Source organism: Nothoprocta perdicaria, unplaced genomic scaffold, assembly GCF_003342845.1.
Source record: "Nothoprocta perdicaria isolate Ctin4 unplaced genomic scaffold, notPer1 scaffold_40, whole genome shotgun sequence".
NCBI lineage: Eukaryota > Metazoa > Chordata > Aves > Tinamiformes > Tinamidae > Nothoprocta > Nothoprocta perdicaria.
In genome coordinates, this window is record NW_020455644.1 from 4,525,994 (window position 1) to 4,553,673 (window position 27,680).

A 27,680-nucleotide genomic window follows, 5' to 3' on the forward strand; every position below is an offset into this window, starting at 1 on the left:
AGCTCTGGCAACTGAGAGTAAAACAAGAAAGAGCAGATTAAAACAGACCCAGACCAAGCGCAGAAGCTCAAGTGGACTTTATTATACTTATTACAATATGCATGGACATTAGTGCAACTGGTTCTTACTTCATTTCTCAGATTCAACATAGGAAACATCAGAGGTTGAAGCAGTTTTACCAGTTGTTTGCTTTTTTTATACATTTATAATCTGTAATGTGGGACTTCTTTTAAATAATTTTCTGAAAGAGTCTCAATGTAGTCTTCATTAGGCTAAACATTTTCTTCATAAACCACTTAGTATTTCAAAGAAATGCTACAGATACCAAATATCTTTAATAAAATGAGTGATTAAGAAGTGCTTTTAACAGGGTGGCAACATAGTGATAAATGGCTTTATCATCACCTTTACCCTCCTTAAAGTCCATTCTATTCCATGATCTGGAAACAGTCCTCAAAAACTTCATTATATCACCATTTCTTTATTACAAATATTTACATATTATATATTAGTGCAACTTTTATTTCCATACTTTAACGATTCCATCCCTGGATGCAGTTACTATAAACCCTTGAGTGGTCTGGAAAGTTGCAATATCTGTAATAATATCATGATGTCCAACAGGAAGAGATTCTGGACCCCTCCGAGGGGTCTCATCAGTGGGCCCCAGTTTCTGCTTGTTCTGAATTTCCTATGCAGAAACAAAAATCAAAAACTATATTCAGCAAGGTGAGCATCTGTAAAAACACACAGTCCCTCATATGTGCCTGTGTAAGACCACCCATATTTCTGAATTCCACACTCCCAAAAGAAAAGAGAAAAAAAAGAATCCACAAGAACCCCTTGATGGTTCTCCTGTGATTATTCTTAGGCTTGGTTCTTTCTCCCTCGAAACCTAGGTCTTGGAACTGACACTACAGACAGCTGTCTCATCATAGCTACAGCTCATTTACTTCAGTGACACAGTAACTATAATGATTTGATAATATTGAATAAGAAAGCCACAACATGACGTATTTTGTCTTTCTGAGGCTTTTTTGTTTGTTTGTTTTTCAAACACAGGTTCTATAACAGGAATATAGATTAAGAACTCCACATGAAATGCTCTCTGCTATTATAGTCCACAGATAAACTCTAATTGCCCTGGATTCTCTCAATTTTTTAAACTCTTATAAGAGGAATGAATTATGTGAAAAGTTAACTAGGCCATCTGTATATTGTGGAGGATAGGTAAAGATGTTTCAGTAATTTTTAGAGTCACCTTTGAAGCAACATTACTTCAATGACATTGAAACATAACGTTGTTCTCCGCAATAACTAGCAAAACTGCCAGTCCCAGAAGTTATTCTGAGGGTTGGGTTAAAAAATACTGAGTTCCACTATAAAAATACTGTGCTCTTCTCCCGGTAGATGTCCTGAATTGTACTGCTCAAATCCTACTCAAGAGACATTCCAAAGATGGACCAAAGTCAAAAGTATTAAGACAAACAATATCCCCCAAAAAACATATGACTGGCTCCTGTAAACAAATATTATTTGGTAAGTCTAATTTTGTCATGAAGAACTTTTTTTTCTTTTAAAATGACCTCTTCCTAAGTGGCTCAAAACATAAATCCTGACACCATCAATAAAAAGACAGTTCCAGTTAAAGCCATCATGCAATTAACCTAATCCAAAGAGTATCTCAAAGGTCAAAAAAGGCAAAATACCTGAACCACCTCTGTGCCCTCAATTATCTTCCTGTAGTAAGAAACCGATGGGCAATTAGAGCTTCCTGCTACCACGTACGATCTCTCAGGATAGGCTAGATCCCAAAACCTGCAAGCAAAGAAACAGAAGGACGCTGTGGGGCTAAGTTTTGTTGTGAGCTTAGTCCCTGCTCTGAGAAGCCGTCCCGCTCACACCGCAGGACGAAGGGGCGCAAAAGCTCCGCACTCCTCCGCTCGGTGGGAGAGCTGGGCGCAGGGCTGGATGCTCACACGGGGCCCGTGCAGGCCGACTTGCTGCCCTCCCGCCACGGGGCCTGGCCAGAACCGCGCGCCACGGCCCGCATGGCTGCTCCTCGCGCGGAGGCGCCGGCTTCCGCGCTGCTTTGCTGAGGACGCAGGTCTCTCAGGTGACCCGTGCTTCCTAGGGAACCCTTCTCCCAAAAGCCACCACAAGGACACTGAAGTGCTCAGGCAATGCTTGGCAGAGTTAAATACACCGGCGGCGTGAGGCTAAGAGCGGGGAGCACCAGAAAAGAAATAAACTGCCACCTTTTTTTTATTATTATTACCTTATTTTCATGTCTGAGCCTGCTGTCAGTAATATAGGATTACCAGATGCTGCACTGCAGTATATCCCATGGATGCTGTGAGGAGAAGGCTAGGAGGGAAAAAGAAAATATTCATTTTTCTTCTTTACCATAATCATTCAACCGTTTTAGAAATGTTTATGACAACGTAGCATGCCAAGTTAATTTAGTTAATAGGTCACACCTTAACACACCAAAGGCAAAATGCTGCCTTTTGTTCCTTATCATTCACAGAGCAATGCAACAGCCTTAAGTCCTCCTAACAGGATTTCTAAGATTCCAAAAGCAATCTCCACAGTGACAAATGAGAGAGATTGTTTTTAACAGAATGATGCAGGTGAGTCACGTTGAAATGCAGAAGAAGGCTCAAACCTTTAAGTTATGAAAGCAGGAGGGATGGGGCATGACAGAAAACAAGTTGAATGGAAATTCCCTGTTTGGTTTTGCAAAGCGAGTGACTAAAACAAACCTGCAATCTTTGTAGCTTGTACAAATTCAAGTTTAGGTAAATGGCAGGTCTGCATTTATAACATTTGCAGAAGAAAGCTGTGGTTTTTCTTATCTATGTATTTGTGTTGTATGGAAGATACAATTAACTCATAAAAACAGAGGAACTTCACTGTCTAAACTTACAGCTAAATATAGCAGCAGTGGGAAAAACAACAGACGCTCACAATTCCCAAAACAGAGAATAAAAGCGAGCACAGAGCACCATCCTGGGAATTTTGTCTTTGCTAAAAACCTTATCAGGCTTGACTGGCTCACTGCTTTTGTGAGAACACAACAGGATATGGCAAGTGAGCATCACATGTGTATTCCACAGACAGCGGAAGACACCGGCAAGGATTCAGATTATGCTGCAGTTTCACAAGAGGAATTTGATTTTGACAGCAAAACACAATTATAATGCTAGAATAAATCCCAGAGCAAGTTTCTACTGCCAGACTGACAAGGCCATGCACAGCATAAAGACTGAGGTTGTTTCATCCCAGGATACAAAACAGAAAAGCAAAAATAAAAAGGATCCCAGACCTGCAGTTCTGAAAGAGGAGGTGCACTGCTGGCCCACAGTGTGAAGCGTCGATCACCAGTTTCCATATCCCACATGGAGACTTCATTATTGCCTTGAACGGCTACAGGGAAGACATTGCCAACACATACAAATAAAAGTGCAGTTCCCTCCCTAGGTAACTTCTCATCCCTGTTCACCACGAGGGAATTTGGAGATGACTCCTGGGCAGTTTAAGGGAGCAATGCAAGTTCATAGGCTTCCTTTGCTACACAGAAGTTTCACATCCATGTGTCATTGCATGCAGGCAACCAACAGACTGTAGACAGTCTGTTAAAGGGTCTGTTCACATACTTAACATCAGCCTAGCACATTTTAGTAATATCCCCGAATGGTAGACTCCATCACTGGTTTATTCTTTAGCAGGGGTGAGCAAGCACAGAGAAGTATGCACTGTTTTCATGGCTTTTTTCCCCCCCAAGAAATATATTTAGTTCCTATGATGGTTCATAGGTTTGACTTCTTACTTTAGCTAAGAGCAATTTCAATTAGAATATGAAGCCTGAATTACTCTTATTTTCTAGCAACTTTAGCAGCTCTGTTCCTGCAGGATTAGCTTAAGCTCTTTTTCCATTTTGGAATGGGTTCCTTACAGAGCCACATAACGTACTTCCCAAAAGTAGCACAGCAGAAAACAGTGCCACATGCAGTGAGGGTGAAGAGCTGTGAATGCATCAGGTGAAGAGTCTTGGGGCATTAACAAAAGCTCTAAGCCTGAAAACAGCTGAGTTAGATGCAAGGGAGAGCTAGGCAAGGAACTGAGCTAGCTCAGTGTCCAACCTAGCTTCCCTTTCCACCAGTCTGAGGCTCAGCACCTAAACCCACTGAGGGCAGGGGCAGAATTCCCACTAACCTCAATAGATGTCATGAGTTTAGGTTCTTTTTTTTGTAGCATTATATGCTCCAAAAAAGATGTGGTAGAGAGCACAGAGTGCAAAGAACTGCATAAGATTTGCCATGTCTGGAAGATGAGAATCCTAAAGTCTGTCATCCTCATGAAAGCTTCTCTCCCTCCCTCCATCTCTCCTATTTTTTTAAAAAAGCCAGGAAGGGCACAGTGGCCTAGCACTATTATGAATGTTCCCTTCTCCTCAGGGAAAGCACAAGCAAGAGAGAAAACCCAAAAAGGCCCCAGCTTTGGCAGCAGAACTTGAAACAGAAGCTTCTTTCATCACGGCCTTTGACCACTGCTAGGTAAGTGCAAGACATCTCTTACCTGCAATGACCCAGGACTGATAGACAGGATGCATGAGCAGGCGTCTGATTCGGGCCTTGGAAGGGTGGGAATGGCTGGAGATGGGTAACTGAAACCTCATGTCCCAACACGCCATGGTACCGTTGCTTGTACCTGATGCGAGAAAGCTCTTGGCACTCACAGGGATGACTGAACACATTTTCACCTGTATCCTTGGGTTCTGCTCCGAGGCAGAATAGCTCCTGCAGGTAGATTGGGGACATTTCCCGTCCCTTGCTGGAGAAAGGCATAGCCCCCCTCATCACACACACACTCAATCAGATCAAGCAGAAGCTTGAGGTGCAGTTATTGTGAAAGAAAACCAGCTTGAGAAAAGCAAGCTATTAAGAAAATGAAGCTTACCAATACAGAGCCAGCACTGGTGTATGTCCACAGCGAAAGACGTTATGAGGCCTAACTTGAGGTCATGCTTCAGTGTCCAAGCGTTGCTGCTCGATCGCAAGTCCCATCCGACCAGCGACCCGTTAACGGTGCCATAGGCCAACACGGACTGCGCTCCTGAATTGAAGTGGTGCATGTCCACCACACACCCGTCGTCCTTCAAGTCTAAGGACCTGCGTTAAAAGACAGAAATTGAACTTGAGGTTACTAACATGCTGAAAGCAATTCTGCGGACATCAACATAGCTCCGTGCCCTGGGTCTCCCAGCGTGTGTCAGATATTTCTGCTAGATTCACACTCCATCAGGATTGCTAGACACTCATCTAGCCAAAGCCTGTGGGCAAGAACAACGCGTGGCTTTATGTTCTGCACTGTCAAACTGATGGCATGTAATCACTTACAGCATGTGCAAATAGACACCTTCAGGCACCAATCCAGGGTGCACCGAATGGGATATACCTCTGGTTTGCAATTTCCATGCCCATTATATTTGGATTTACTTAATTTATAAGCTTAATCCTAAATAAGATAAGACCTTGGGGACTTTTTTTTTTTCTGCTTTGGACAGAAACCAAACCAAACCAAACCAAGGTCTGTTAGCTGAGTTGCTTGATTTGATAGGGTCCAACCAGATTGAAATATTCAAATTGCTCTCAGGGAGAGAGGTTAAAAAAAGTGGTTTTTTATTTATATTAAAAAAAAAAAAAAAAAGTATTGCTTCCCCCCTGTCTTTGCTATTTCTTTCCCATTAGGAGTCTGGGCAAAAACTTACATCCCTAAATCAAAACAATGTGATGTACATTTGTGAACACTTACCTAATAAACTAAAAAAGAACCTCAAAATGATTTTATAAACATTAACTCTGTAACAGAGGAGGTAAACATTAACACTGTAACAGAGGAAGTCAGAAGCTACTAAGGCCAGTGCATAAATACAAGAATTGAAAAATCAGCCAGACTGGTCGACTCAAGTCCAGAGTTAGTCCAGAGATGCAGCAACTATCAATAAGCTACAGCTGTCAAACCTAAGCCCCACTTTTTAGCCTTTCAACCTTTCCTTATAATTCAGGATATGATCATTGATTGCATTGATTGCTCTTGATTCAAATTCCTCCTCCAGCCTGGCATTAGCCGGCAGGAATCCTGGAAAGAGCCCAAGGGCTTTACTAACAGCTTTGTGGCGAGACTTAACGGCTGTATTACCTGCTCTGTATTGGATGAATTTTAGGAGATTTGGGGAGCTTTGAAGCTTCAATCCCAAGAAGTTGGATGGCACCATTATCTGAAGCAATAGCCAAATAATGAGAGCCTTGGCAGAATGTCAGTGTCTTGACATGTCCTCCAATCCGAGAGTACGTCAGGATCGATCTAAACAGAAAGGGAGAGTGGGGAAAGGGAGGGAGGGAGGGAGGGAGAGAGGAAGAGAGAGAGAGAAGATTGGTTTTGTGGCATTCTTAGAAAACATTATTTCTCTTACACACTTCAAAATCAACCACTTTGAGAGCTGTGAAAATATTTTCCAAATGCTTCAGAATCAGAAACAAAGCCTGAGTTGCCTAAGCAAGATTCATTGTAGAATAAAAGCTTAATGTAGATCTTTATTACAGCAGCATCCTTCAGTTATTGCTGTTTCACTGTCCTGCAGTCTGCTGTCTCTTATCAAAGGTATTTTGAGACAAACCTCCTCTTCTCTCAAAGACACTTCTGAGAGAACTGTCAGCCCCTACACCTCCTATAGTGCTTCTCCCAGCGACACAGCTTTCCTGCTGCAAATGTCAGGGGATAAGGTAGTTAAGCATAAGACTAGTTCGTTCAAAAAAAAGCCTCAGGTGGCTTTGAACAGCAATGCCAACATATCTTTATACAGATACAAAAATGAATTCAAAAAGTCTGCAATGTGAAACAGTCTCTTTCGTGTTACAGTTAGTTACAAAAGATCAAAGATTGCTGCTGAACACAATCTGATGTTTTACAGTTGCATGCCAAGACCACCAGTATATTTCATTATTGGTATCTCCAATGTATGCACCATAGTGATTCATATTTTGCTTCCAGTTCCATTTCCTTCTCTATTCAAAAGCAGCAGCTACCTGGTTGTCGTAGTCTTTCCTTCCATTTTTTGGCTGTTCCAGATTTTCACTGTGCCGTCGTTTGAGCAAGTGGCAAAAATGGAATGTTCATCGGAGACGCGGATGCGGCTCACGGCAGACTTGTGTTCGTGCAGGTGAGCCACGAGCAGGCCCTTGGGGCGCCAGCCTAGTGAGAAGGAAACACAACAGTCAAGTTTGGGCTCGACTTTGTAACCTAGTAGAATATAAAACCTAGCCTGATCCTATCGACAAGGAGTTATATTGGGATATGGCCACCACAGTTCCAAAGCACAGAAGGCACCAGGTGTCAATCTCCTACAGGTGTGGAAGGCATTTGAAGGCCTCTGAAGAACTTTTCACTGCTGCTGAACAAGATCCTGGGAGGTCAACCCAAAGCAATGTCAGCATTGCTTAGCTCTCCACCTTAGCCATGCATTGCTGCCCTTTTTCCATCTTGTTTCTAGTCACCTGTTGCCAGATTATCGGCTCCCCCAGTGACTGTGCTTGGCAGTGCTGCTCTGCTCCGATCGTTGCTGGAACTCAGTGGGAGGCTCCTCTGTGCTTGCCAGGGGCTCCAGCAGCAACGCAGCATCTGGAGATGCTCTCTCAGCTCCACACACGGGCACTGCCCCTACTCCAGCATTGACGCTGGCAGCAAAAGGGAGAAGGGAAGGCAGGATCCCATTCAAATGACCCCAGCTTGATCCAAACCAGCAAAATCACTACCTTTTTATGTAAAAAAAAAGTAACGTTTTACCAATTGAAGGCAAAAGACTGTCTCCTAGAGTCTAAAGCCTTTTGCCAGAACTGAGTGTTTCTTCTGTTTTGTTTTGCTTTCGATTTGGATCTGGATTCTTTTGATCAGGGTTAAAGCCTGGTGTCTTTTCACATAATTTCACTGAAAGTAACAGAGCCCTTCAGAATCTGGGCTACCATTGCCAAGGTAGTAGTGCATAGTTTTCCTGTACCTGGCCCATACAGGCTGCTGTGCTGCAAATGGCAGTCCCTCAAACGACCAAAACATACATAACGAGCAACACACCTGAGCAGACTTAAGTTCCTGGATTGACTGTACAGGGCTTAAGTGGCAGACTCAATGTTACATTACATAGTGTTATCTGGTTGGATCAATTATCTGATGATTTTCTAACTTTTTTTCCCTTAAGATGATGTGGTAACTATATAGGCCTAGGGGGGTGCACTGATACACCTTCTGTTGACTTTAGCAGTATTTATGACCCTATTATTTAGCAGTATTTATGACCTTATTAACTCCTCCAAGCTTAGAGCCCAGGAACAGGCTGCCCAGGTGGGTTGTGGAGTCTCTTTCTCTGGAGATCTTCCAAACCCACCTGGATGCCACCCTGTGCCCTGGGTGTCCCAGCTGGAGCAGAGGGCTTGGACTAGACAATCTCTAAAGGTGCCTTCCAACCTCAACCACTCTATGATTCTGTGATATGGATCTGGCTCTCAAAATCTGCACTTTAAGCACAGGAGCCCCATTATTGGAGGGCAGTCTGGCATCTCCATATCCCGGAACATGAATGTGGATTGGAGAAAATGCTCAGGACTAACTGGATAAATTCCAGTCTCAGTTTGGAGCTTCAAAAATTAATTTGGGCCAACCAAGGGCAGATCAAAAAGCCCAGCCTGGGACATCTGCCATCATGCAATAAAACCTGGCCAAATTATTATAATGCTCATGCAGGATGGCTGAGACTTTGGAATGACCCCCAGTAAAATCCACTTCCTGCCTCCCAGTGAGGTGCTTCTCCCCTGGCCCAAACTGAGTTGCAGGATGGCAAGTCACCTGCCACATACCTTGTCCCACTATGGAAAAATCATAGGAACAGAGAGCACACACAGGGCTGAAGAGCAGTGTTCTGAGTCTGTTTGTTACTACAAAGGTAAAGATCCAGACTCCAGACGCCTTTTCAAAGGTAACCTATATATTTTGCCAAATAAGTATTCTGCCCAGCAAGCACATTTCCTAAATGGATAATTTCATGTTTTCCTTTCTGTTTTGTTTTCCATTTTTGCCCCAGGGTGATTATATTTTGACTCAGGATATTTTCTTTCTTTCTTTTTTTCTTGTCTAATAACCTCAGTGGCCTGGGCTTTACCTGGAGGTGGGGGTTTGCTCTCCCACTCCGCATTCTCCATCATCTGCTTAGCAAGTCTTTCTGCATTGCATTGCTCTCGTTTTTGCTGGATCAGCTGCTGAAGTTCCAGTTTGCAACTGGTGGTACGTAACTGGTAGGCAGAAGGGGACGCAGTACTGCTCAGTACCTGGATAGTTGGTTTCCTAGGCTGAACAGCCATCCCATCAGTGGCCTGTAAGATAAAAGCACTTAAAAATGCATACATCCTATTCTGTGCGCGCACACACACACACACACACACACACACATAAATTCTGCTCTTAAAATTACTGGGTCTCAGTAAGTAGATTTCTTTGTTTCAGTCATGAAACATGGTTGGCACACCAAAACTCGTGTTTGGAGAGGTGATTGATTTGAACATGGCTATACAATAGCAACCTAATTAAAGAAAATAATAGATTTCAGAGTCACTATGATATGAACTCAGGCAAAACATCCCTTTTGCAAAACAATCAAGAATAGGGAAAAGTATTATTTAAAGAAAAAGGTAGCTATTTATCTCTTCTACCTGTTCACCTAGCCTGTTATATACCCTATTTGTAAAACTGCAATATGCTGTGCACACCTCAATAATATAGAAGTAGTTATTATTCTTAACCCTGTTGGAGTGACAATTTAGGTCTTGCAAACAGCAATTTCGAAGTAGCTACTCTTGTTGAAAAAGAAATGCCAGAGCACAGCACAGATATAAAATAACCTTCAAACAATACAAGAATGCCACTACGTGTCAATGTAGTCCCACTTATTTTTAAAATGATTTCTTTTTCAATCTGAGATGCAAAGACAGTAGTTTTCAGCAGTACCTGTGGCGAGGATGATAAAGTGGCACAAATGCCAGCTGAGGACTCTGACCGAAGTGGTTTCCCTGCCTGGATGGCTTCAGGATCAGTAGTCTGCCCGTGTGCTTTGGGTAGGGGCTGAGAGATGTTGGATGGCTCCAAGGATCCAAACATGCTTTTCCATTCTTCGTTTACATTCGAATCTTGCTTTACATGTTTTCTAGCTGTAAGCAGTTGAGGAAAAAAGAGGAGAATATACAGACAGATGATCATCACCATGTTCATTTAATTTGGTCAAGACTTTGAGGATACGTTCCAGTCCAATCATTACATTCCAATTTATTATGTCTACCAGTAATAGAGCGAAATACTCTTAGGCTGGACTGCCATGGGCAACTAGTCGTGTTTGTGACAACCTGCTGAACAATCTGTGCATGCTGCTATTGCACATGGAATCACACAAGGTTATAATTCCTTCAGAAGCAAATCTTCTAATCTTTCATTGATGCATGGAGCATGCCAGCTCCTCACATTACAAATAGCAGCAAGCTATGGAGAAACTGTGCTTTTTTATTACTGCAAACTCACTAAGGATGGCAACAATGCTAATAATTATATATACTGAATTATGTAGAACATTTGCTAAGTAAATTGAAGTCTTCACTTTCTGACCCTAAAAGAAAGACTAATACTTTATTTATCTGTAAAGAGTACAAAATATACCAACCACGTTTGTCATCAGGCTCCTGCTTTGTTTTAACAAGATCCACTTGTCTCCCAGTTATTCCCAGAGCTGACAAGTCAATCACTCCTTTCTGAGTGCTGTCATGCAGGTGGCTCTGATCCACTATATTGGCTTTAGCTTTATTTGATTTTAACATGAAGTCTTTCAGTGCTAATAGTTTATCTTCCTCCTCCTCAGTCATGCCCTACAGGAAAAGAGAAAAGATATTATTATCAGAACATGCATCAAGCATGCAGATGTATGAATCAGTAAGATTAATGACTGTCTGAGAAGTGAGCAAGTGCATGCCTAAAGCTCAATATAGCAATCCATCATTCACAGGAGTCTTTGTGTGAGCTGCTATAGTGTAAGATAACACGCTTCCTTCTTGGAAGCAAGTTTAGGAATGGTGCACAGGCATATAGCATTTAGGTATTAAATCACTGTCCAGTGCAAAATACTTTGCTTGCTGCACCAGACTTACAGTTCATAAGCCCTAGGAGGAACCCTAACCCACAGAGCTGCAAGGCCTTCCTCTTTACAGTTCTCAGTGCTTTGGGTGGGGGACTCTTGGTGCACCTCTCTTCTAAATCTATAAGTTTTCTGTCTCCCTTTGGCCTCAGCACTCTTCATGCATGTCTAATTCTAAGTCTCTTATACTCCTTCCAATCCACTGCATGTCAGTAAAACTCATACATCTCAGGTGCGCCACAACCCAAATCTTTAAAAAAAACAATGTTTTGGGGAAATCCAGATATGCAGCTGCCCTATCTCTGGCAGATCTTTTAAGATTCTTCCTTAATTTCTCAACTCTTTCTCCTATAATCATCTACTGAAATCAGTGAAGTGAAGGGTTCACACAACCAGAGCTTGGGGCTGGCCGCCCTGAAAGGTTAGGCTCTGTGCAGACACCCAGGGCCCAAGAGTCTCAAGCCTGGCTTTTAATGTACAAAATAAGAACTAGTCACTTGTGAAAGCAGCTTCTTCAGCAGCTGTGCAATGGCAGGGTCCTCTGGTGGTGGGCAGTCAGGGAGAGTTCCACTCCTCTTCTTGTGACGCATGTGAAGGTGCCTGAAGAGGCTTGTGATATCCTTTGATCTCAAGACATAATCAAATATGGAACGGCTGACGGGTTCTTTAAGGACACTTAGCAGGACTATTTCTTTATCTATCTGCAATAAAAAAAAAAAATCAGTAGTCAGCAAGGAATCTAACAGTAAATGCAGTTGTCTCACAATCTACAATGGTTTTGCTTTTGTTTACTAGCTTGAAAGTTAGTAACGGTGAATATAAAACCAGTCTCTTCCTCTGAGGGCAAGTTCTACAAATTAGTTTTAGCTCTGTCATGAAAGAGATGCTTTCAAACTCACAGTGAGAAAAATCACTCTAGGACTTAAATCTTCTTGCACATGATTCTGCCAGTTTCCAGGTTCAATTTCTTTCTGGGAAGCAAGACCTTTCCCTGTATTGGTCACATGACATTTCCTTTGTTCTCCTCCCTTCTTAGAGCAGAGAACTGTAGCTTGGTACTGTACACAGTGTTGTATGGGATTATAAATTATACTGCTGGTGCAATGGCTATTTCAAACTCTGTCATGATTTGACCTCCATTTCCCCTATAGAAACACTAATTGCAAGAGATCTTTCCCCATGTCTGTCAGTTTACTGGGTTTCCTCCTACATACACAAGGGCATAAGGATGCTCAAGTATGCAACTAAGTAATGCTCAGAGCATATTAGATTAGTAAACAAAGGCATTAACTTAAAACAATGAAATCTGAGGGAGTCATTAAATATTGTTTGCTACCATCACACAAAACAACAGGTTTCTACTCTAACAATCTTGATGCAGTGTCTACTTGTGTCCAGAAAACATGTCTGGAGGTGACGTCTTGCACATAATCCAGATTCCTTGCAGCCCTAACATTCCTTCCAATGTTCAGTGTTTCATCTTCTGCGTTTTGAGGGCAGGTGTTAAGATAGTGGCAGTGGTGGGGAAATCCATATTCATGGGACACACACCAAGTTGCAGGCTCAGAGCTAAACTGCTACGCCTAATTTGGCCACAAACTATGACCACAATATCTGTTTACAAGTCTGAAGGCTCAAAATAATTACAGGAGTCTTAGGGAGGGGACTGCATTTCTTTCTTCACAACAGTGAGGGAAGATTACTACAATTTGCTCCTCATAACTGACTGGCCACATGAAAAACAACTTCAAAATGAGTTCAAATTGGAAGTTTATTATACTCCTACTCAATGTTATCCTTTACTTTTTCACTATGTTTTGTGTTTTACAGTGATGAAAACATTTTAATGGAGTGGGAATTGAACAACCAATATCTAAGATGTAGCAAAAGTCATCTAGGAAGGTACAAACAAGAAACAGTTAAACCTCTGCGGTTGATGAAAGTGTTAAAGACATACTACTTTTCAATGCTGCAATTGTGTCTGGTTTCCTCTCTAATCAGCCCAAAAATGCTTATGCATATCCTAAAGCTACCCCAAAGATGGCTATATGATCACGTGCCAACGTTTCACAGACCATGACTCAGCACGGGCCGTCACGCGGTGACTTAACCCCCTCATGCCGAGCGCTCTGCCAGCACTCTTGGCAAAGGGTTGAACGTGAACATGAATAACACTGCTGACACCACAAGTGTGCCAGTTGCTGCCTAACATGTACAGAACCCAAAGCTCTTGAATGTAGATTCCTTATCTTCTAGAAAAAAAAATTGATTGTATTTGCAGGACTTTTCATAGCAAGCTTTTCACGTCTTTCAGACTCCTATTAATTAGCACAATACTTCAATAGATTGCATGCAAACAAGGTAGAGAAGCCACATCTATCAGGATCTGCTACCAAAAATTCAGAGAAGATAATATCTCTAATCTTAATAAAAAGTCTAATATTCTTATACTCAACACTATGGCCAAGACAAGAGTTATGACTGGTGAGAATACATCACTATTTAAGTGTTACCTGTATTATTGGCTGTGTGATGAAGGGATGGAGGTATGGCATTAGCTTGCAGTAGACATCAGCAATATTTAAATATTGTGCCACAACAGTGATGAATCCCACCGCACCGTAACGTATCCAAAGGTTAGGGTGGCATAGGAAAGGGGCTGAAAGAAAATCAGGCTGTTAAAACACGTCATTCAAACTGAACAGACAGAATCATCCCGTATTTGGCTGCCTGCATCTTCCTTTTCTTCCCTAGGACTATCTACAATTTTTAAGGAAATTCTTTATTTCTTCTTACCCTCCCTGAACAGCGACTATTCATATCCTAAGAATATCTTTAAGAGTTCTTGTCAGGATCAGAAATACATCAAAATCAGGTGACTTTTAAATAGCTGTAATCAAAGGACTGTCATGAGTTTGCCCAAATTTTTGAGGGCATTTTAAAAGCCATAACATCAGGAAGAAACAGATCAAGTATCAAAAGATGAGTTGGTCTTTTCCATAAATACGTAGTAGATCTCGTGCATGTCTCAATTACGTTAATAAGCCTGATGGGGAAGCAGGGGAGACCAACTCTGTATTCCAGCTTCTATTACAAACTGTGTACGAGTTAAATGGGATTTTATGGTGCCCCTCCAAAGGCTGACAGATAAGAGAAAGTTTGCAGGTTCTGTGTGTGAATCACTTCCAAAAGTAACCAGGAATTTCTCTTGCCTGGAGTCTGATGTGAGGAGTAAGATCCAAACCCTGAAGATTCTTGGACTCAAGGGGAGGGGAGAGGGTTGGTCTGAGAAGACAATTCCAATTCATTCCATGAAAATGACTATTTTAGACTCCTGGGCATTAACAGTGTCCAGCCAAAACAGTTCATTAACACAATTCCGAATAGATTCAAGAACAGTGCCACGGGTTTGTGCTTTATCTAGTACTTCTTTTCTTAACTAGAAAAACAAGCTAGTCTCCAATTTGCCAACTTACCAATATCACAAGCAAATTCATAAATATGGGGCTTTTGCAAGAGCCCTAGCTGACACATACAAGTAAGAGCATTGAGGGCCTTATAAATGACAAATTCCTCCGCATCACTGAGACCTTGCTGAAGCAGAGGCTTCAAAATTGAAGAGCTTTGCCAGCCTACATAAGCAGCAACACCTGAAACATAAAGAGAACTCATAAAAATCCACAGTAGCACTTCCTGGCCTTCCCCAAAGTTTAAAATTGATACTCTGCACAGCACAACAAGAAAAGCTAAATGATGTAATCATACAATGCCTAAATCTTCTACACTTAAAATTAAAAAATAAACTAACTGAACTGTCTTTCAGAAAGGAGGAAAGTGCTTTCCATACAAAGCCTGGCCAATAGCCTGAAACGTGCCTGACAAGAGCAGACTCCTGCAGAGGCCCTCCCAGACTGCCAGGCTGGATGAAACCCACTGCGGCCAAGGAGAATCTGAAACAGAGAGGCAGGCACAGCAGCCAAGAGGTGGGGATGCACTGCCCCAGGAAAAGGGGCAACAGAGGGAGGTGAGAGGTTCCCCTGGCAGGACTTGTCTTTGTTTTGCCAGTAGTGGCAATCTGAATAGCAACAAGGAAAGCCTGTAACAGCTATGCCCTTATCCACTAGAGCATCACTATAAGTCAAAAACTGACTTCTAGAATTGCCTTCTGTTCTTGCAAGGTTTTCTGTTAACTAGTCTCACATTATTTACTGTCACAAAAGTTCAGAAAGAATTGGTTTCTCTTGACTTTATCACACACTGTCTTATATTTCAGAATATTTCAGAATATTTCAGAATATTTCAGAATATTTCAGAATATTTCAGAATATTTCAGAATATTTAAGGTTGGAAGGGACCTCTACAGATCATCTAGTCCAACCTTCCTGCTCAAGCAGGCACACCTAGAGCATGTGGCACAGGGTGGCATCCAGGCGGGTTTTGAAGACCTCCAGAGAAGGAGACTCCACAACCTCCCTGGGCAGCCTGTTCCACTGCTCTGTCACCCTAACAGTAAAGAAGTTCCTCCTCACCTGGAGACGGAACTTCTTGTGTTTCAGCTTGTGGCCATTACCCCTCGTCCTATCGCTGGCCACCAGTGAGAACAGCCTGTCCCCTTCCTCCCTGCATTCTCCCTTCCTGAACTTCAGGAATATATAAATATATTTCTTATATTTCTTATATTTCTATCTGTGCATTCTGCAAGAAACCAGGAAGCTCCGAGACCTGTGCTTGGGCCACCCCATTGCTCCTCCTACAATAATTCTGGCAGTTATGAGCATTTTCTCCTGGCCAGGTTTGCCAGTGCAGCTTTTAACAGCTTCCACCTATAACAGAGCGTGTGCATCTCACGACAACTCGTAATGTGAGCCTATCCTGATGCATAGTTTTCATCATACAAACAGTTCAAAGGACTGTGCACACATATGAAGTGGTGTATCTACTAACAGGCTTACAGAAGTGTCAGGATTTGTCAAAATTTAGCACAAAAACTGAAATTATAAAATGAAATAGCATTTAAACTTCTGATATTAGCCTAAGCTAACTTTAAATGCCTCAGTCTCATTAAATACACGGCCTATGTAAAAATTAGGTATTTGTATTTGCAGTGTTTCTTGTTTCATCCAAAGGAAACAATGACATCCAATAATTCAGCTGTGTCCTTTATGAAAATCATAGAAATCTTTATAAGAAAGGACTTCTCCAGGAGTTTTAACAATTTCAAGGATCTATAAAAACGGAATTAAGTAATGAGCTGTGTGGCCCAACCCAAATACTTACCAACTATGCTGTCAAAGAAAGCTCCACGAAGGTGCCAGTCGTTCTTATCATTTAGGAAAGTGATCATGTGAGACAGAAGAACATCATTGGCCTTCTGGCGGCCAAAGAAGACGCACAGACGGGTTATCCCGTTTTCCATCAGCGTCTGTTTCACAATGTTTTCTGGGTCACTTAGCAAAGTGACCACTTTCTGCTGGACCATTTCATGCAAGGCCTGCAGCTCTGCAAGACAATGGAGTGGATATTTGAGAAACAATACATGCACATACGTGCTATTTGCTGCCAAAGGAGTTAAACTGAAATGTCAGCAAAAAATACCCTGACTCCATAAAACACATGACAGCAGAATCACAAGATCCCTGAGGACTGGTTTACAAAAGACTTCACACTTTCGATTGAGGAGCACAAGGGAGAGGCAGCACAAGGGAGGTTCTCAACACATAAATTTTCAGATGTTGCTATGCCAGCTTTGCTGTGAGGTGAACATTTGCTCAGAGCCTATCAAAAGTCAAATTAATTGGCTAAGTCTGTTCATTAGTCACATGAGAAACTTCCCTCTGCATTCCAGTTTCTCATGTTTGGTTTTAAAAGGGTAAAAAAGAATAGAACTATTCAAACTTTTCTCTTCCTTACATCATTTCTTTCATTTTCCAGCTATTCTGAGGGATGCAGGATGGCACTTCCTTAGAACTGCACTTCCTTAGAAGTGCAGTCTGTACAATGGGGCTTCCTTTCTGTCACAGCTCAGCAATTGCAAACAACCCACGCCTTAAGTGAAGAAATTTGAAGGGATTCCCCTTTTTAAATGGTTAAAGGATATTTAAAATTATTTGAAACATGTCTTCTCCTCACAGGGGGAGCATGCACAGATTCTTTAACAACTAGAATTAATCAGAGAGTGACCCACTCAGTCCACAGCAAAAATGGCATTTTTAACAGCCAGTCCTTCTTAGCTCAGAAACTGACTGGCACTGTCAGGAAATCTCCAGGAGGCAGTCCACAGGAAGGAGAAAGGACATTACCTGTGTCATAGTTATCGCTAGGGTGAGATGTTTCATCCATTTCTTCACCATTTGGCTCATTTTCCATGTTCAGATTTTTCAGCTGTACTAATTCCAGAAATCTCAGAGCTGTTTCTGCCAACAATGCTATGTTTTCTGCAAAGAAAAACATTTTGGTTAAGAATTGCTCTATTTTTCACATCAGCCTGATGCTCCCTGGGGAATTATTTTACCACTGACACCACTACCACTGGTAATATTAGGAACTGTGTGCGAATGGCTTTGAAATTACAGCACATACTCTGTCTGCCCACTTCAGCTCAAGGTCTGCATGCCTCTGGTCCAAGTGAAACTGCCAGACACATCAAATTACAGAATGCTCTGGTCATGTAAAAGACTGGAAAAATTAAAAAGACATCAAATGTAATGACAACTAGTTTTAGTCATCTAGAATAGCTCTAGAAGTTCCCTAATGCCAGCCTAAACGATTAAATAACTTCATGGAGCTTAAAGGACAATTAACCCAAATTGATTAAGATGTCAGCACGGCAGACTGCAACAAAAACAACACAAAACGGCACTCCAGGATACATATTTATTACCCTAGATGGTAACAACAGCGTTGTTTCTGAGGGCTGGATTCCAGCCTTAAGAGAACTCTTCCCCCACCTCTTCCCAGACAGTCTGGCACAGCGCTGCACTGCTTGGAAGCTGCTGAAGCAACAGACTGTATGGGCCAGGCCGTTGCTGGCACAGGAATAATCCTGTCAAGGCACCAGTCCAACCCAAGCAGTCGCTCTGGACCTCGTCCAAGGCAAGAGCAGGTGCCAACCAGGGCGGTCCAGGAGCAGGTCAAATCCTGCAAGTCACCAATTTGGTCACTTGCAGAAAGTGTGGAGTCATTCAAGTTCAATCAAGGATTAAAATACATATAAAATTATACCAAAAAAAAAAGGTTTTCTAAAGGAAAAGCTCCTTGAAATGAAGGCAGCCCATGTTCAGATGGAACCATTTATAATTCATAGTCCACATTATTGCATATTACTCCATATTACTGCAAATATTCGAGCTGTACTCAGTTTGAAATTAGAAGGTCAAACCACTAAACAGAAGAAGAGTCTTCATTTAAGCAGGTGCACCTGAACTCTGTTGGGTGCTGAGAGCTGTAGCCTTTCTGTACTTGCAGAAAAATCATTGGTTTCATTGGTTTTTTTTGCTCTTTTTCTCCATTTCACTTTAGTTTAAAAGCACAAAAAAGCATCTGCTAAGATACAAGCCAGCCTTGCATAGCAAATAATATGATTCCTGGCACTGAATACCAGGTTTCATTTTGTATGGAAAAAAAAAAAAGTGAAGTATATCAACAAACTGATTTGCTAAATTAATTTTATGTTTATTCCCTGCAATCAGCACTCTAAATAAACAATCTGAGCTAATCAAATGCCGATGTAGATAAATTAATAAAAGCTGCATATAGCAGGCAGGCCCAGAGAGCCCCGTTCCCACCCTTTGATTTATGGCACTCATGTTTAGCTGGCCTTGCTCCCGGGAGCACGGGACTCTCCCAAGCGGAGCCCTCATCTCAGCTGCGAGCAGATCTGCAGAGCGCTACGTCCAGGTCCCAGGCCAGAACAAAGAGGTACATTCTGCAAGCTGTTTTCACACGTAGAACTTGTAATTAATTCATTGTAATAAATTGTAATTTAAAAGTCATCTAATAGAGAGGTGCCAACTTCTTGATACTCAATTGTCTTATTTGCTCTGGGTGCAAATCTAGATTGGAAACTCATTTCTTAATGTAAGTCAACTCGCATTAAGTACTAAGCTGCTGCCACCACCTTCGCCAATTAGCTTAAGGCAGCGCAGGTAGCTTGATCTGCAGCCACTTATGAGGCTTCTGGGAAGATTTACTGTGAAGAAAAGAGCAAGTATGATGATGTTGGGCAGTGGAGGGCACAGGTAGGAAAATATAGGGGGAGCCCCCAGCAACAAGACAAGATTGAGAGTTTTGCTCAGGTTTCCTCTTACCAGCATAGGCAAGTCGGACAATAGTGGCTTCATCCTGGGCCAAGTGTGCGATGCCTGGCAGGATGTACTCTGGATAAATATTAATATCGTTGCGTGGCACCTCTTTGACGAGAGCAAGAACTTTAGTTAGTGTCCTCACGGATTCTGCCCTCACCCTGGGCACAGGGTCGTTGCTGAAATGTAACAGATAAGGAGTAATACGATCCAGCAGAATCTCTACACTTAATCTTGGCGCTAAATGAAGGATCAGTTCCAAAGCAGCCAGTTTGGAATCGCAATATTTGAGAGTCTGTAAACAGGAAGTTATCACAGACACTAGAATAACCAGCCCATTCTCTTTTGTCTCTCCCTCGGCTTTCTCTGTGCGGTCATGCCCACACAGATTGTGAATGATGTTGTCCAGATCTTTACGTATGACCAATATACGCTCATCTGCTGACACAAACGTTTCCTTGGCAAACTGGGCCATGTAAGGCTGGAGGAAAGTGTAAAAGATTTCAGGAAATGCATTGTTACGTTGTTGTTTCAAATAATCTTCAGCTGCTAAACGTTTATCTGGCTCGCGATGGACCATCTGAGTCACCTTGAGAAAGGCAGAGGTAGGAGGGAGCAGGAGAAAAAGATTAAAGATTTAGATATTTGTAATGCAAAAAGAAAACACACAAACAAACCCACCAAAACCAACAAGCAATCTATCATCACACAGGTGAACTACAACCAAACCACACAAACAGCTCTGCTGTCCATTCTTACCAGTTCTCTGATACAGCGGTCTTCAATTTTGTTTAGGACTTGATCAGGGGAAAAGAGGCCATTTCTGTAGGCCAGAAGCTGAGATAAATCAAACAAGGGTACACCTTCAGTGAAGAGCTCTGCTATTACGCAGCCTGGAAAAGAGAAGGGCAAAGATTTCAGGGGGTTATAAAGCAGCCACTTCACCTCTGCTGCCCATATGCAGACAAGAACATCCCTCACATGACTCTTGGCTCAAGTGAAAATAAGGCAGAGGGGTTGCCCAACCAGCTAGGGAAAAAGGATAGCATCTCAGTCTCCAAAAACTGACTTTTGTACTCGATGCCTGCACATCTTCCAAGTATTCTATTTTAAACATGCCAACAGCAGAGGAGTCTGCAGTTAGGAAACATGAGGCACTGACTTCAATCACCTGCCAACTGGAAAATAAACCACCAGAAATGGAACCCAGATTATTGTCACATGGAAGAAGAGAGCCAGGAAACCAGCCCGAGGTCAAAACTAGCAGCCCTTTTACAGAAGGTAAAGAAACAACCTCTGTGGCGATGCTGCGAGAGGGCACGCGTGGATGCAGGGAGGCTCAGGAACACCGTGAGAATCCATGAGAGGGCCAGACAGGGCTGCCCTGTTGCACACCGAGCCGGGCTCGCCTGCCCTTTGAGGGCTGCTCTCCCAGCCTGGGAGTTTCTTCCCAGCTGGCAGCATCTCACTGCATCAGTGAAGGCTGCCTCTGTGCAGCAGCTTGTAAAGTCAAGTCAGCTTGCCTTTACATTCAGACTTCATCCATTTTTTTTTCTAAGAGAACCTTTATCACTTTCAAACCTAGGAGGCCTTTCAAAAAAGAGTCCCAAAATAGGCCTGTAGCACATACTTGTGAGTGGGATTATAATGACAGGGGCTTACTGAGTTATCCAGCTTCTTGTCTGTAAAACAAATGAAACGAGAAGGGGCTGCTCAAGTTGATATGACCAAACTGCCCCGAAAGCCGAGTTAATTCATAGAGAGCTGGGCCTCACGCAAGGCAGCAACAGGTTCCTGAAGCAGATGCCCTCCTGGGCCCCCCGAGGCAACGTCCTGCGTGTGCTCAGCACCGCAGCGTGGGCTGCGGCTCGCAGCGCCGCTTCCCCAGAGCAGGGCTCTGCCAAAATGGGCCGGCCCGCGCTCTGCTCTGCCAGCGCCGTGATGCACGTGAGTTACGGAGCCTACTGCTGGGCCCCTGCTATTTCTGTGGAAAGAAGATTTGGGATTGTCATACCTATACTTAAAATGAGCAAGTTCTGCCACGTGCTGTTCTCTAAGCCCACTGGGGAAAACAAAATAAAACTAGAATGGAGCAAGCCAACAAAAAAAGCTTTCCTGCAGTGTGATATCCCACCACAAATGGCACAGGGATCTTTGTGGCTCTCTCAAGTACCTGCAGAAAAGATATCCATTGCACGCCTGAGCTCCCCTCTTGTTCGCTGGTTGCTGTTTGCCAAGTCTACGAGCGGCGTTGAGGGATCCCGCATGTTTTCCAGCTCCGTGGCAAACATGCTGCCGTCAACAAAGCGCTCGGGAGCGATGTAGCATGTCCTCCTCCGCGAGGTGTCGAAGAAATAGTTGAAGTCAGCGGGATTGTCTTCAGGGAGATAAGTTGGCTTAAAACTGGCAAAGTCTGTCAGGAGAACCCAGTTCCAGCTGGTCACCATAATATTTTCAGTTTTAATGTCCCCATGGCGGACCCCAGATTTGTGTGCTTGGTCCACCGCGGTAAGGATCTGGAAAGCTATCCACCTTTTCTCAATGTTATTTAGGAAGGGCCTGGTGCTGATGCGGTCGTAGAGGTTATCCCGCACGTACTGCCTGAAGAGCATGGCGGCCTTCTCGGACAGCGTGGCCTTCTGGAAGGGCAGGCAGTTCTGCGCCGAGTGAAGCCGGATCTTGAGCTCCTCCAGCTCCTGCTTGTAGCTGGTCAGGGGCAGCGTGGGGTCCTGGATGGCGAACACCTTCACAACCACGAGCCCCTCGCGGTGCTTGGCTCGGGCCACCTTGAAGAAGCGCGTGCTGCCCAGGCTCTTGTCGTACTCGAAGTCGTGGATGTCGCTGAAGTAGCTGTCCACCGAGAGGATCTGGGACGGGGCGATGCCGGCCAGCTGGTTCCCCATGGCGGCCGCGCCGCGGGCCGCCTGCGCACGCCTGCAGGAAGAAAAGGGTGAGGGCGGGTTCCGAGGCCTGAGGTATCGCCCACGCGGAAGCCGCCGCTCCGTGGGCTCGGGACACCTCGGGATCTCCTCCCGCCCGCCCCGCCGCCCCGCGCGGCCGCCGCAGGCACCGGGGGGAGCGGCCGCCCCGCAGCCCCGTCCCCGCGCTCACCGGCCGCGGGCAGAGCCAGGGCCCGCCCCCCGCCACCGCCACCGCCACCGGCCGCGGGATGGAGCGGGCGGGACGCGGCGGCGGAACCGGCACCGCGAGGCGGGCGGGGAAGGGGCGGCGCCGTGAGGTCACATCCTGCGCCGCCCGCGGCCGTGGCGGCCGTTGGGCGGCCGTTGGTGGCCGCGTCGCCCTGCGCTGCCCTGCCCTGTCCCTGCGCCGCGTCCACATGTGCGCGGCTCGTGCTGCCCTCCTGCTTTCCGCTCGGGCGTGAAAGCGGCCGAAATTATGGGTAGGGCTCATGCCAATCCCCCAAAACGTCCTTCCAGGATAAAAGAGAACTCTTTTCCAAAGGAGAAGTGCCCATGGAAGTTCTTCAGTAGCTTGGACTCCTTTTGTACTCTCTTTTTGTTCGTTTTGATGACAATCATATGGAAGGCTTCTCCATATCTTTTTTTTTTTTTTAATTTATACTAAAAGCATATTTTAATTTGCTTCTCCTCGCCGTTCAGCTGCTGACTTTAGCCAGAGCTGCTGTGTCTTTCTGGTCCCTTGTTTGAGCAAGCTCCTATATAGTAGGAAAGACATTTACCTGCCCCTTCCACGAGCCCATTCCCTGCCCCTTTACCTGCCTTCCATTTCCTTTCCAGGAAGCAGCTCCGCTTGGCAAGAGGTGGTGAGGCCAGGCCTTGCTGCTGACGGACTGGCCGCCTGCTGGGGAGCTGTTCTCCAAGGCTGATGGACTGTCTACAGCAGCTCATGGAAAGGAAAAACCAGACTAAAACCTGTGTCCGTGGCAGGGATGGTGTGTCCAGGCAGTTTTCATGTTATTTTTGCCCTTTTTTTTCCTTTGGTGATGACAAGGAAAAGCCATGTGCATGAGGTACGCACAGCACAGCTGCTTCTGCAAGCGTGGTGCTGATGCACCGTAAGCTGTGGATCACAAAATGCTGGCAGGACTTCAGGTATGTTGCTAGAGCATGTCTTGGGTGCATTGGGACCTCCGTGAGGTGGTGCAAATAGGAGGATATGAAGCCTGCTTCCTTCTCCCAAAGCTTAAGAGTCTTTTGGGAAGCAGTACCTAAATCATATAAATTCAAGAAATGACCTTTAGTAAAGAAATACAAGTAAAACAAATAACCTTTTTTGGGGGGGGGATTTATTTTTAAGAGAAGCTTCTCTCTGCAACACCATGGGTAGAGCTGGTACGTCTATGCAACATGTAGTTAAGCCATCATCCACTGATAGCCTTCCTGCAATGCAGAAAGCAGAGAGGTTAGCTGATTTTTGTGCCATCCAAATCCATGTATTTACATGGGAAGCTGAGTGATCTTGTGGAATGATGGTACCTGTCGTGGACAGCAAGAGGCAGCATTGCCACAGCAACTGACAGTGCTGATATAATAACCTGTCCATGGGAAGGTGGAAAAACATGATGTATCCAGTGTGGAAGAACTAGAGCACTGGCTGTGGTTGGATTTTTCCTTTGGAGGAGTATTCATATACTCCTCCAAATGTGTGTATGGAGGGTGTTTGCTGATCTCCAGGCACTCTAGCACTGCAGATCAGAATTCCTCACAGTATTGCTGCTCCCTGTGAGCCATTCACTGGCATGGACACAGATACTGGGAAGATAAACCTTGAGAAGAGGTCAGTAAGAATGGGACTATTTTAACAGATGTTAAAGGTATAAACAGACATACACACTGTGAAGAGAAGTCATGTTTTATAGTTAAGCTTATAACTCTTTGTTCAGCAAGCATAAGGTGCTCAGATGTACACAGTTCTACCTGCCCAGAGGTGAGTATGCAGGGGGCAATCCCCCCTTGCTTTACTAATATCCAGGCAAGGATTGCTGGAGTTGCTTTGGCTTATACTCACTTACAAGGCGTTGTAAGCATTGAAATGCATTAGCATTTCAGTTTCTTTTAGCAGGCCACTTATTCTCTGTAGTAACCCATTGACTTGAGGGAGATGTGATATATTGAAGGCCTACGTGGTCTCTGAGTCCTTTGCCGTTGTACAGCACGGCCTGCAAAGTGGCTACCTCGGTCTCTCTGCATGTCTTTTGGAATACTATAAGCATATATGGGTTGCTCAAGCCCCACGTAGGGGAGGCTTGGTTTGCATGGGAGGCAGGATGTGCATACATAAGGCCTGTGTAGGTGCCTGCAGCAGTTAATACATACTTTCATTCCTGTGAGGAGGGCAGCAGAGCTAAGTAATCTACTTGATGGGTTGCAAAGGATTGTTTGCTGTGCTGGATGCAGCCATATGTGCTGGTGAAAGGCACTTGTGTTGTCTTCATGCAAGTGGGACAGCTGGCACGCGCTGTCTTACACCAGTGTAGTGCTAGCATGGGACAGGCTTGTGATGGATCCCAAGCCTGAGCTGCGGTGGGGCCACGATGCCCTGGCTGTTCATGTGCCTCTCAAGCTTGCTGTGGCTCTGAGTCATCTGATTGCCCACTGTATGATGCTGAGTTTGAAGGGCCTCCTGGTTCTGATGGGCGTCAACATGTCACCCTGACACAGCTTTAGTTTGCTCAGTGTCACAAACCATTTCCCACGAGGGACTTCCTCTGAGTTATCATTTATGTTCTGCTGTGTGGTGGCCTGTCTTGGTAACCAGATTCGCAGACCAGCTGTCTGTAAAGGGTAGTATGCTTCTCCCTCAGTGAGAGCTACAGAGGCAGCCTTTGGTTCAACCCACTGCTGTCTCATTCCTGAGCCAAAAGAGACAGTATCCATGGCAGGATTATATGCTGTAGAGCAACACACTGACTGTCCTGCTCAGGAATACGCTGCACTGCCATCAGCAAGCCAGCCCCACACTCATTGCTACGGAGATAACGTCCCAAAAGGACAGGCTTATGGACTCCTTTGGGTGGCTCCTTTGGGAAGGCAAGAGGGAGGCTGTCTCTAAATGTACTTCCCCTAACCAGATCGCCTGCGGGGTACTTTCTCTCCCTCTTAAATAGGGATTGCACACAGTGGCTTCGGGATCCTGCGAAGGCCCCACAACAGGCAGAAGCTGTTTTTCCACAGGTCTATAATTTGCTGTGGCCTCTTGCAGGGAACTGGACCAAAAACCTATAGGTTCTCACCTTACATGGTACCTTGCTGCCGCAACTCCCAAGACACCATATCCCCCACTTGAATGGTTGTCCCTCTGGAGTGAATGGATCCAAGTGTTGGACCACACCCTCCCTGCACAATTCCAAGTACACTTACCACTTCTTTCAGTCAAACACTGTAGTGACTGTACTGAATATGCTAAGTGGGGTGTGGAGGTCTGCCAGAACCCCACAGGCCCCCAGAAGCTTGTAGTCCTAGAGCAGTGGGCGCAGGGCAGTGCTGAAGACCAGTGCACACTTTCTCCGGGATAGCTTTTGTCTGCCCCCTCCAGACTATCCCTGAGAATTGCACCTGGTGTCCAGTCGGTGAGCCTCCTTAGGTGGGGTTTAGAGCCCACCCTGCTCCTGTAGAGTCTGTATTTGCAGCGATAACTGTTCAGACACTTGTTCCCATTCTCAAACATGTCATCAGTATAACGATGGGTGGTGCACCCCTGCCTGCAGCAAGGCAGCCCTCATCTGTCACCCCTTCACCTGTCCCTGCAGCGCGGTGGCCCTGCCCATTTGCTTGCCGTGGGATTCCAGTCTACTCTCTCCTGCTTAGCACCCAGCTCAACAAGTGCCAGATCCCTTGTATTGTCCACCAAGGCCCTCCCCGTCCCCGTGGCTGGCATTACTGGGCTGAGTATGAGTGGCTTGAGGGCACAGTAGGTTGTTTCCACTCCATCCAGTCCATCTCCTTTCGCTAAGCCAGTGGCTACCCCTACAAGCCACAACACATTGATCCCTTGCTCAAAACTACACCGTGCTCTGACTGTAGTGGCTAACTCGCCTGCAGATGGGTAAACAGCTACCACAGCAGCACATAACCATTGGTGTTGCTGCAGCAGCATTTCCTGACCCGTCCCGCACCAAAGTTAACTGGGCAAGGGAACAGATGAGCATCAGTTGATAAGAGGCTCCTCTTTGACGGAGTGAGCGATCTGGCACCTGCTCCGCATTCTCTCACTAATCAGGCTAACAAAGACTCCCCAGCAGCTGCTGGAAAATAGCTAAAAATTCATGCAGTTCCCTCGAGTTGAGCATCTTAGATTGCTCCAGTGTATTCCCACCTACTTGCCTCTCCCCGTGCAATTGCACTGGAGAGGAAACTGGGAAGTAATCGATTCTTCATCTAATCCAACTTCAACCTCTGCATCAGATGAACTGCTCTGAATACACACACAGAGCAGCCGCCGTCCATGTCGGCTGTTTAGCTACCAGCAAGTTCCCAATGGAGGCAATGCAAGAGTGGGAGAGTCCTGGCACCGCTGGGAACACTGAGGAACACTGGGGTGCAGGTCACTAAATGAAGTTTTTATGTAGTGTGTACACGCACAGGAGCACGCTGGGCTCCTGGCCAGTTGCGATGCAAGGCCCCGTTGTGGCACCACCCTGGACAGGCTCGGCCACAAGGCTGTGGGTCAACATGCCCCGTTAATGCTGCTTTTCCCCCACAGGGGGCTGGCCAGCTGCCATCACCTATCTCCTGGATGCTCTTCCACATTTTCCCATGGAGAGACGGACCTTTCTCGTGTGATAAGGCCTTCGAGAAAGTGAGAGCTGTGGTTGGGCACCAGTCAAGCAGGAGACACCACTCTGTAAAAAAAAAAAAAGCATTTTGCTAATTCTGGAGCTTATGGTGGTGGTATTTGTTTGTGTGCCACAACATCAAAGCTGCTTTTGAAGAAAGAAAAATAATGAGACTGATCTAAGACATCTTGGAAAAACAGTAAAGCTTTTGAAACTCTCAAGTGTGTATGCTTTACTGAAAAAATGGAAGTTTTTGTTTTAAATCATTCTTTATGTCAGTATTCTGGATAATATTGCTTTTTAAGAAGGTCTGTTAATATGACTTATAAATTGGCTTTGTCTTAATGGTGCTTTTATCATTATTAACTTGCAAAGTGATCCAAGATTTAGTCTCTTC

The 27,680-nt window shown here is 44.7% G+C and overlaps 1 protein-coding gene and 1 long non-coding RNA gene across 2 annotated transcripts; one reads left to right on the top strand and one right to left on the bottom strand.

Annotated features, from left to right (window-relative positions):
* Window positions 1-62: 62 nt before the first annotated feature.
* Window positions 63-22,430, bottom strand: PIK3R4 (phosphoinositide-3-kinase regulatory subunit 4). The gene is made up of 19 exons (XM_026045515.1): window positions 21,701-22,430; window positions 20,287-20,420; window positions 19,534-20,116; window positions 17,527-17,661; window positions 16,505-16,726; window positions 14,704-14,877; window positions 13,741-13,886; window positions 11,725-11,928; window positions 10,760-10,961; window positions 10,057-10,256; window positions 9,215-9,425; window positions 7,092-7,257; window positions 6,205-6,369; window positions 4,963-5,174; window positions 4,582-4,713; window positions 3,329-3,429; window positions 2,279-2,367; window positions 1,710-1,818; window positions 63-691 (listed from the first exon to the last, which is right to left on the bottom strand). Exons 1-19 carry the CDS (start codon window positions 22,428-22,430, stop codon window positions 521-523), a joined length of 4,086 nt encoding a protein of 1,361 aa, XP_025901300.1. The 3' UTR covers window positions 63-520.
* Window positions 22,431-23,159: 729 nt separating this feature from the next.
* Window positions 23,160-27,373, top strand: LOC112952650. Its single transcript, XR_003250446.1, has 2 exons — window positions 23,160-23,600; window positions 27,211-27,373. It is a non-coding gene; the product is annotated as an uncharacterized LOC112952650 (long non-coding RNA).
* The last annotated feature ends 307 nt before the right edge of the window (window positions 27,374-27,680 follow it).